The 11,731-nt window shown below is 40.9% G+C and overlaps 1 protein-coding gene across 1 annotated transcript; it reads right to left on the bottom strand.

Moving 5' to 3' along the window:
- Positions 1-989: 989 nt before the first annotated feature.
- LOC149195929 (uncharacterized) lies at positions 990-11,345 on the bottom strand. The gene is made up of 2 exons (XM_089408937.1): positions 9,837-11,345; positions 990-1,239 (listed from the first exon to the last, which is right to left on the bottom strand). Exons 1-2 carry the CDS (start codon positions 10,284-10,286, stop codon positions 1,000-1,002), a joined length of 690 nt encoding a protein of 229 aa, XP_089265063.1. The 5' UTR covers positions 10,287-11,345; the 3' UTR covers positions 990-999.
- Between the last annotated feature and the right edge of the window lie 386 nt (positions 11,346-11,731).

Below are 11,731 nucleotides of genomic sequence, written 5' to 3'. Positions count from 1 at the left end.
AATTCTTTCTAATCTCCTCAATTTCTGATGAGGTACATGGGGTAATTTGGTCTCTAATCCCTGCCAAGTGTTGTTTCAGCCTATTAATGCCCCCAGGACCTTCCTTAATTTTCCTATGGCAAAATTTGCAATGCATCTGACTATCAACCATTTCAACATATGCCAAAGCAGGATCTTTTGCTCTAGGTGCCATTTTTTGACTAGGAAAACAATCTGAAAATGAAAAAAAAAAATTGATTCAATGTTCATTTATTTGACAAAAAACACTCTCTAAGCTTTCTTGATATGCACCTAAAATTTACTAAGCAAAAACAGATTTATAGAGGTGGAAAAAAATACCTCCAGGCACAAACTGCCTCCTCAAGCTTGCTCCAAGAATCAGCTCCTCAATGCTGCTCCAAATGGCTGCCCAAGAAGCTCCTCACTCCAGCTACAATGCTCCTCCAAGACTCCTCACTGCTGCTCCAAAACAAGCTCAAGAACTGCTCACTAATTCTCAAAGAAGACTCTCACTCAAATGCATAAGACTGCTGTGAGTGAATGAGAGCATTTGGCTATCTTAAATAGGGTTTGGGAGGGGGAAATGGACCCCAAAAGCATTTAACAAATTACTATTACCCTTTGGAATCCATAAACTGCATTTAACTTTGTCAAAAATTACAAAAAAAGTGAAATTTTTTTAACTGTTACGCTGCCCAGCCGTCCCAACATTGACTCGGCCAAGTCATAACGGACCCGGCCGGGTTGACCTAGTCACATATGACTCGGCCGAGTCATTGGATGACTCGGCCGAGTCATATGTGACTCGGTCAACCGAACCGGGTAGCTCGCCGTTTCATTGCCCAAGCCATCGACTCGGTTCGACTCGGCCGAGTCGGAGTCGATTCGGCCATTTTGTAAAACAGTGGTTGTGATAGCATGAATTCATCTCTTCTACTGTACATGCGATCTCCCTTAAACTTTCCTGGTACTCAGGTCGATTATATGGAGGCATTGCAGCTATTTCAACCTTTCCGCCATACATTTTTGAGAGAAAGTTTCATGAGTTTTGAAACATATTTTGGAAATATTTTCTTCGAATTCATGTTTCAAATCATCCACACCCGAACTGTCCACGTCCTTGATGGCAATATAGAAAATTCCCTTGAAGAGCTTTTTGTCCTTGCCCTGCTTAACAAGGCTGATCCCATTCTGGAAGCGGTCAAAGACTACTTCTGTCTCTTTGTCCAAATGGAAGTCCTGTTACATAGGAGTATTATGCGAGTTTTTAAAAGCATTCGAAAACAACTCCAACAAAATTCAATTTCAACCAGGAGGGATTAAGTGGAGATCATTGAGCCCAACAATTCAAATTTCAGATATATTATTTAAGATATTAGCAGCCAATTGATTTATTTTTGCATTCACAGAAATCCCTTTTTATTATCCCAATTCAGAGACATGATTTTAGAAGGAAAAGATATGGGTGAGCTTCATAAATTTATATGTTTCTCATATCATTTCAACTTCCTATCTTCTAAATCCAAGACTCTTCGATAATACAAAGCAATTGGGAGATCTGGAAGAAGATGAGGCTTTCCTTTTAAATCTATTTGGTATTAGAGAACTACAAATACGTACTATTGAAGTCCTACCTTTTAAACAAGAAGATTAAGCAAAAATGTGTTTTATTGGAGCGATGTTAAAAATTGGCAACCAGAGCAAAACTTCATGTGGGTCATCTTATTCATAGCTAATAATATTTTTATTAGATTCCTCTCGTCGAGAGGTGTAGGATTGATATAAAGATCATCCAATTCCGATAAGTATTCATGGAGATATGAATTTATTTTGATTATGGAATCATTATCAAGCCGACCTACAACTCATGTAGGCTCGAAGCCCAACAGTCGCATCTATTCACCCACCAACGTTGTGTATAAATATAAGAGGACTTTTCCTCATTTAGACTCACTCATCTCATCACATCTCTCTCTCTCTACTGCGCAGATATGAGTCTCTTCTCTACTGCGTTGAAATGGGTCTCTCTCTCTCACACATGTGAAGCCGGAAGCTGTTGAATTTGAAGCTGCAACTGCAGAAGTAAAGATTGACTTGCGTGGCCTAGAATATCTCCTCTTTGGAACTGCGCTGTAGGTTCATCTGAATCTCCTTTGAAAGACGCAACTTTTGGTGGTGGAATGAAGTCAATCCGACGAACGGTTTGCAAGATATCGACTGCCCTAGTTTGAAGCCGGAAACTACTGAAACTGAAGCTGCAACTGCAGAAGTAAAGATTGACTTGCGTGGCCTAGAAGATCTCATCATCTGAACTGCGCTGTAGGTTCATCTGAACCTCCTCTGGAAGCCGAAACTTTTGGTGGTGGAATGAAGTCAATCCGACTGTCGGTTTGTGAGATATGGTCTGCCCTAGTTTGATAATGAAGCCGCTAATGCTGGTGCTACTGATCTAGGGTTTGCTACTGCTGATATGAATCAGATTTATTGTACTATTTCTCTCTGCTGAATTATTGAAGATAAAAGAAGATTTGATCAAAGGGTTTCCCCACACATTGTGGGGTTTGTCCCTGGCTAGCCGCCACATCTTGTGTCTCTTGTCTTGGCTTGTTTTCTGTCGATCGTCTAATGTTCTATCTGCACTTTACTTTATGTACATGTGATTGCTAATCGGTGGAATATAATAAGAAAAAGAAGTAAACTGTTATAAGCATAGAACATACCATAACTTAACATGGTATCAGAGCAGAGGTGAAGACAAAGCCCGAGCAAGAGCAAGAGCAATCATTGAAGAGAAGATTAGCAAGGCTATCCTAAAAGAACCATGGGGTCCTCAACACTCTTTCCTGCCGAAGACAAGCTCCGTGAGAAAGCTGACTATCACGGATGGTAGATGTCTATCGATCTAACCCTTGAAGATCAAGGAGTGCTGGACCATGTAAGAGGCAATATTGTTGAGCCTTCATCAAATGCATCTGCTGTTGCCTGGAACAAATGGAAAAATGGAGAAGTCAAAACAAAGAAGATCATCCGGGACTCTATCGACAAGCACTTGGTGGCCTACATCTCTGATCTAGACACCTCCAAGGAAATCTACGACACACTGGTGAGTTTATTTAAATTTAATGATGCAAATCAAGTTTTGTTTCTTAGAAATAAGCTGAGGGAAATCAAGAAGGGTAAAGATGAAAGTATGCAAGCATACTTCTTAAGAATCACCGAGATCAAGAACGATCTCCTATCTATTGGGGAAACTATTACTGACAGAGAAATGGCACTCACAACTCTTGGAGGATTACCATTTGAATGGTATGTGTTCAGGACTACTCTTTTGAACTATAATGTAATTCCTGGTTTCGAGGAATTAATGGCTAGATGCATTCAAGAAGAAACAAGGGAAGAATTGCAAGAAATGCCCATGCCTAAAGGTCCTCCTGCTGCCTTTTCTTCTCATGCAAAGAAAAGAAATAATTCCGGGACTAAATCAAAAGGAAAGGCTGGACCTAAGGCTAGAAGAAAATGACGATGTTACATTTGCGATAAAGCAAGTCACCTTGTATGAGATCATGAGCATCATGATGAATGAGATCATGGACATAAAGGGCAACATGAGATCATGGACATATAGGATAGCATGATGATGATGCACACTAGTTTGAGCAGCATTATGATGGATAAAATCATGGACATGGGCAGCATGATGATAATCATGATTAGAGAAGCATGGTACAGTATGCAGTGGTGCAACTCGAAATCCCTCTGATGGCAATCAAAGGAATGACAAATTCAACAGCAAAGGTAAGAAGAGAGCTGGGAATCAAGGAAGAGGACAAGCATTCAAGAAGGCTAGAACTTCTAGGATGTATTAAATGCACCTGACCTCAAAAGGAACCTAGTGTCCATCTTGGCAATGGAAGACAGAGGCTACAAGGTAACCTTCAGCAATGGCAAGGTATGTATATGGAAAAATAATGTTAAAGATGCCTTTACTCTTGGGTTTAGTGTTGATTCATTATATCAGGTCGATGGAAGTTCGCTAGGTGTCATGTCTTGTGACACAACTCTTTAGTCCGAACTTTGGCATCGGAGGTTTGCCCACCTTCATTACAAAGCTCTACCCGATGTAAGACAGATGGTAACAGGGATGCCCGAATTCCAAGTAGAGAAAGAAGTGTATGTCCGGGATGTGCCAAAGGAAAGCTCAAAAGGGGACCATTCCCCTCAAGCCAAAGCAAGACCTCCGATATATTACATTTGGTTTACTCAGGCATACCTGAGGTTGGCATTAAGAGGGAGACTACTACACCACATACTCCTGAGCAGAATGGTGTGGTGGGAAGGAAGAACCACACGATGATGGAAGCCGTCCGGGCCATGCTACATGATCAAAGACTTCCAAAGTTTCTATGGGCTGAAACTACAATCACCGCCATATATGTACAAAATTGATGCCCTCATCAAGCATTGGGTTCCTAAACTCCTGAAGAAATGTTCACCACCGGTCAAAGGGAAGTCGTGATTAGTCATGATGTCACCTTTGACAAAGATATGGCTCTCAGCAAGATGGACAATCTGCTGACTTTGAGTAGCTCTCAAGAAGCCGACACCAGGGAACCGAAAGAAAAGGATGATGAAGCAATGCCTGACGTAGCAGAACCCATGGATCCGATTGATCCTCATCCACATGAGCCTTCCTCTTCTAGGAAGAGGCCTTCGTGGCTTAGGGGGATACTTGATGATGCTGAAGGACATGCTGCACCCTGAGGAACCTTCCATCAAAGTAAGAAACTTGACAGGGATCAGGGATACCTGACCATCATGAGCACGATCATACAAAATGAACCTTCATCATTATCAGATGTCATCAAGCATTAACTATGGAAGGATGCTATGACCATAGAATATAAGTCTATTATGGAGAATGATGTCTGGGAAGTAGTTCCCAGACCCTGAACAAGACAATTGTTACTTCAAAATGACTTTACAAGATAAAGCATGCAGCAAATGGAAGTATGGAAAAGTATAAAGTTCATTTTGTTGCTCGTGGTTTATCCCAGAAGGAAGGTATAGACTATGATAGTTGCACCTATTGCCAAATATAGGACCATTCGCTTGATCATAGCCCTTGTGGCTTCACAAGGATGGAACCTACATCAGATGGATGTTAAGACCACGTTCTTGCATGGTTCTATCAAAGAAGAGGTCTATGTGGAGCAACCTGAAGGAATTGAGATTTATGATTGAAAATCTCATGTATGCTGGTTGAAGAAGGCTCTCTATGGGCTGAAGCAAGCACCCCGAGCATGGTATGAGAGGATCGATAGCTACTTGATGAAGTTGTGATTCACTAGGAGTGAAGCTGATCCTAACCTTTACTTTAAGGTTGAAGACGACAAACCTCTCATACTGGTGTTGTATGTGGATGACCTCTTTCTAACAGGTGCAGACCTTCTCATTCACAAACGTAAGAGAGAGATGGCTTCTGAATTTGAAATGAAGGACCAAGGACTTGAAGTGTGGCAGAAGCCAAGGGAAATTTTCCTATCTCAAGGAAAATATGTGGTAAGTATATTGGAAATATTCAGTATGATGGACTGCAAGCCTGTGACTACCTCGAGGATCTTAACTTTTAGAAGTTATATGGTAGTGATGTCGGACCAGACTTGGGAAATGCCTCTGAGTTTCAAAAACTCATTCGCATTGATGTTCTTGGTGAACCTCCGTCCGAACATATGTTTTGCAGTTAGCATTGTGAGCTCATATTTGGTTGAGCCTCACTGGATGACGCCAGGGATCTTCTGAGATGTCTTCAGGACACAATCTCTCATGGATTAAGATACACTGCCGAAGATGTGAGACTACTTGGATATACTGATGTTGATTGGGCAGGCAGTGTGGTGGACCGTAAGAGCACTTCCGGGTACTGTTTCACCTTGGGATCTGCTTCGATATCCTAGATGAGCAGGAAGCAGAAGTTGGTGGCTTTGAGCACCGCCGAAGCAGGATATATTGTTGCTAGCATAACCTCGTGTGAGGCAGTCTGGTTGTGAAAGCTCTTCAGTGAGCTGTTTGGATTTACATTGGATACCACTGTGATTCTCTGTAACAACCAGAGGTGGGATTCAATTATTGAGGAATCCCGTACTCGTCAATTGCTCCAGCAGATAGACATCATCTGGGATATGGTAAGTCAATGAGCAAGGAAGCTCCATCACATTAAGATGATGTACAGGTTTATACACCTTGTCAAAGCCCCGAGGAAAGATCTAATCTGTGATTTTCCCAAACGACTTGGAGTCGGCAAGAAACCCTTGTACAAGGGTCCTGCATGTTGCATACATTGAGCTCTGGGAGCTCTGAGGGCTTGCGTTCCTACTGGAGCAACATATGACCATAGGGTGACTCACCCTCCCCTGGTGGTGCACACTGGAACAAGATGATTTGCTCTCTTGTGGGACAAGATGATTCGCTCTCTTGTGGAACAGGATGATTCGCTCTCCTGTGTAGCAGGATTGATGTGTTCTCCTGTGAGGCCTGGATTGATGTGTTCTCCATGGCAATTGTAGCAGGATTGATGTGTTCTCCTGTGAGGCCTGGATTGATGTGTTCTCCATGGCAATTGTAGCAGGATTGATGTGTTCTCCTGTGAGGCCTGGATTGATGTGTTCTCCATGGCAATTGTAGCAGGATTGATGTGTTCTCTTGTGAGGCCTGGATTGATGTGTTCTCCATGGCAATTGTAGCAGGATTGATGTGTTCTCCTGTGAGGACAGGATTGATTAGTTCTCCTGTCGAGGCATCCTACCCATGCAGTCTGGGACTCATGGGAAGTAACTCTCATCTGATCAATGAGTAGGGAAATGAAGTTAGGGACCATAGTAGTACCGATGGACGCATCGTTGTAACTACCGTACTCCCTACGCTAGATGACCTCCATTGATCTGGGATCAATGATACTGGTCTGGGACCAGTGGTAGGAGTTGTACCATACTATGACGCTGACTTCGGGTCGGTTGAGATTGGTCTGGGATCAGTGGTACATACTCTGAGACTGACTTTGAGTCAGTGGAGGATGATATTGGTCTGGGACCATTGGAGTTGTACTCACTATGACGCTGACTTTGGGTTGGTTGAGACTGGTCTGGGACCAGTGGTACATACTTTGAGACTGACTTTGAGTCAGTATGATACATCCTCGATCATTTCTTCTTCTTCATAATTCGGACAAAAGCAGAGTAGAACAGAACAATGCAAGAGCAGAGCAGAAAAGAACAAAACAGTACAGATCAGTGCAGGGCAGAACAAGACAAAACAGAAAGGCAAAATAGAGCAGAGCAGGGCAAGGGTCAGGTTGTACAAGGCAGTGCATTTGATGGATGAATAGTAACGACCGATAGACAGATTGCAGATGAAGTTCTCCATGGTTGAGAGGGAGTGTTAAAAATTGGAGACCAGGGCAAAACTTCATGTGGGTCATCTTATTCATGGCTAATAATATTTTTATTAGATTCCTCTCGTCGAGAGGTGTAGGATTGATATAAAGATCATACAATTCCGATAAGTATTCATGGAGATATGAATTTATTTTGATTATGGAATCATTATCAAGCCGACCTACAATTCATGTAGGCTCAGAAGCCCAACAGTCGCATCTATTCACCCACCAACGTTTTGTATAAATATAAGAGGACTTTTCCTCATTTAGACTCACTCATCTCATCACATCTCTCTCTCTCTACTGCGCAAATATGAGTCTCTTCTCTACTGCGCTGAAATGGGTCTTTCTCTCTCACACATGTGAAGCCGGAAGCTGTTGAATTTGAAGCTGCAACTGCAGAAGTAAAAATTGACTTGCGTGGCCTAGAAGATCTCCTCTTTGAAACTGCGATGTAGGTTCATCTGAATCTCCTTTGAAAGCCGCAACTTTTGGTGGTGGAATGAAGTCAATCGACGAACGGTTTGCAAGATATCGACTGCCCTAGTTTGAAGCAGGAAACTGTTGAAACTGAAGCTGCAACTACAAAAGTAAAGATTGACTTGCATGGCCTAGAAGATCTCCTCATCTGAACTGCGTTGTAGGTTCATCTGAACCTCCTCTGGAAGCCGAAACTTTTGGTGGTGGAATGAAGTCAATCCGACTGTCGGTTTGTGAGATATGGTCTGCCCTAGTTTGAAAATGAAGCCGCTAATGCTGGTGCTACTGATCTAGGGTTTGCTACTGCTGATATGAATCAGATTTATTGTACTATTTCTCTCTGCTGAATTATTGAAGATAAAAGAAGATTTGATCAAAGGGTTTCCCCACACATTGTGGGGTTTGTCCCTGGCTAGCCGCCACATCTTGTGTCTCTTGTCTTGGCTTGTTTTCTGTCGATCGTCTAATGTTCTATCTGCACTTTACTTTATGTACATGTGATTGCTAATCGGTGGAATATAATAAGAAAAAGAAGTAAACTGTTATAAGCATAGAACATACCATAACTTAACAAGCGAACTATACAATATAGAAAACATAACATAGCTAAAATGGAAAACTCATCCACACAAAAAGCTTTTTTGACCTTACACAGAATTAACATTAAAGAGTTGCAAAATCCTATCTCCATTGAAGATCACCACAGATTAAACAATTGTCTTCAGGATTCAGGATTCAACATGGAAAGAATGCAGATGGACTTATGATATACCTAGCAAGAACCTCTATCTCCTCCTGCACACAGTATTGACTCCCACCGTGTTCAGTGGTCTTCTTCAAATGTTTAAATGGGTTGCCAAGCTATGGTCTTCTTCAAATACAGAGTTTAAATGGGTTGCCAAACTAAACAAAGTTTGGTCTCACAAGATTTTATACAAATCATATGTGATTGATTTTGCATCAAATACCACCTCCAAAAACTTAGTTCACAAAGAGTAGATTCACCAATGATAAATGCCCTACGATTCAAATTGATGACTATCAAATATATATTTTGAAATGTCAGTTTCCTAATCAATATTATGATACAATTCACTAGAATTTTGCATTAATATTTCAATAGAATTTTGCATTTGCATTCACCAAAGCCCATCTTGATGACGGGCATCACATTACTCTCTTGTTTTTTATTTTTTTACTGTCAGTAAAAATTCAGATGTTACTCAGACAGAATGGCTTTGGACAACATTCTCAACATCTTTTGGTTATATATTTCTCTAATGAAATAGTGCATCATAGTCTGACTTGAAAAACCTATCAATGCAGGTTGAATGAGCAAGTTTCCACCCTTGCCAGATGTTTTTAGGTTGTCTCCCACTCAAAATGTATAAAATGTATACTCTTTGAGGAAAATGAGGATTACAACCCAAACAGCATTTACAAGTAAACCATTATGCCACCATAATCACCTCTAAGGCTTTATATTTTGACGCAAGTACTTACAAGTAATGGTCCCATACATAAAGCCAGATGTTAATCCCGATTACAGTGTAACCTCATATTCCATATTCAATAAGAAACTTATTCTCTTGACTTATAGATGATAACATCAAATTTTTATTCTCTTGACTTATGAATGATAACATTAAAATTTAATTGTTACTATTCTTTTAATTTGAAAATTACACTGTAAATTTCTTTGTAAATGGTCTTAGTGTCATCTTCTTAAAAAGTCTAATCAAATACGGTACCTGACCAAACAGTTCATTAATTAAAGAAGGGAAACAGATTTCAATTATATTGCAGCGATTATCTCAATGAAACGGAAATAATCTATTACACCATATTTTACTTTTATACATATGCTTCCATTTGTAATTTCTTTTTTTAATCAAAACCACTTCAAAAGAATTTAAGAACCTACCTTCTTGTTGAAGATTGTTAAATTGCTTATGGCTGCATTAAGAACAGATAGTAGCATATCTTCTTGTTCTGTCCGCTCAAAGCTACCCAGTCCTTCAAAGTCCAGCATGACATAAATGCGTTTCTCTGCTGCTCTCACAGTCATCCACACTCCATCGGTACACCTTCCACCTGCAACATCCAAAAGAGACCCTGACAAGTGGTTTAACAAATAAGATTTCCCGCTGCTTTGTTTTCCCATGGATGATATGACCATAATCTCGCCCTCCCAGTTACTAAGAACTGTGTCATAAATGCCAAAAGTTATCAAATTTGTCAGAGATAAACTGTCTGTATAACTCAGTTCCGGTGGCATCTGAAACCCATCCTTGAGAGCAAGCAGTCCATTGTTTTCTGCTCGGGCTATTTGGATAGGAACAAGGCACGCAAGCCTGCGAATCCATGTTCCCATAGCCTTGGTTACCAAGTCCGTTAGATCAACTGAACCCCCAGATATCCATGGTTCAAATCTTTTCACATCAATTCGAATCTCTGTATTTGAGAAATCTTTACCTTTTTCCTTCTCCAGTTTTTGAAGAAGAGTTTTCAAGGCATTTTTACAGTCATCTTCATTACATTTTGTATCAATGTCTTTGGTGCTTAATATTACATTGATAAAAACAGTCTTCTTAACTTCACCGAAGAGAGCGGGACTGGTTGCAAACTTATCGAAAATATGGTATATATACTCTAATTGGGGACAAGATCCAGAAATTCTTCTTTCTTCGGGCACTTGAACTACCTTGTTTTCTGTACTTTCTATTGCTTGCAATTGGACAACTTCCTTTGCTGAAATAGTTTTCAGTATGTGGGAAGAAATGCTATGAGGAACGGATGCACTGAAGAAAACAAGATGACTGTGATCCAAAATTTACAATCTTCACTTGAAGCTCTCCCAAATCTCTGATTCTTTTGTTTAGGGGAATGGTCCTCAAGTAGCTCATGACATCAGCCAAGACATATATCTCCACCACGACAGAAAAGTCAATAGCTTCTACTACTTCGTCATTGTTGTCTGACTTGCTAAAGACAAATAAAAATGATCCATCCACAGAAACAAGAGCTACTGAAACAGGTGAAGGAAGAATTAGTAGCCTAGGTTTCATCATCGGCTGCTGATGGAGTTCCACCACCCTGACCCTGTTTGTATCATCAATCAGGATCAATTCCCTTTTACCTGGTATCAGATGCATCCACGTTAAGATTCCCATGCCAGAAAATTTATGGAGATCCACATCTACCCCTGTCCAATCTAGTTTGCGGAAAGAATCATCAAACTTGTGTACTGCAACCTTACAGGTTAGCTTATCATATAAGGCTACAAATCGAGTGCCTTCATCAAAAGACAATAAATCGTAACCCCTCCTGAATCTTCGAATAGGATTTATGCCATCTAACCTTGAACCCATGCGCGAGCAGCTATAAACATACAGACATGGATCAGCCAAATTCTTAATGAATGCCAACAAGTGCCCGGACTTGAGGGCCACCAATTGTAGTATTCGTTCTATCTCAGGGTCAAGGGTAACTAACTCAAATTGATTAGTGCACGTAGGAGTGATCCGATACTCGGCATTCCGCATTTCGGCTTAACTCTTCCAAATCATTTTTCCTTGGCATCAGCTCAGAAATCTTCCATGCAGTGCTCGGTTTCTCAAGTCTTTCAATTGAAACCTTCAGAACAACCTGTTCATAGTAAGTATACCAGACACTCTGAATTTCACAACCCTCGATGGACCTGCAAACAGGTTTGCCTGTGATCACCGACATGTCCCGCTTCATTTCTGAGAGGAATGCGTCTTCCTCCCTATGCAGGTTTTCCTGTAGCAGATTCACAGTTTCGTTGCCTTCAGATTC

This window comes from Pinus tabuliformis, chromosome 2_2, assembly GCF_031772625.1.
Source record: "Pinus tabuliformis cultivar Carrire ecotype Pingquan chromosome 2_2, CPIR1, whole genome shotgun sequence".
Lineage (NCBI taxonomy): Eukaryota > Viridiplantae > Streptophyta > Pinopsida > Pinales > Pinaceae > Pinus > Pinus tabuliformis.
Note: the sequence above shows the minus strand (reverse complement) of the source record. Positions and strands in the feature narration are given on the sequence as shown.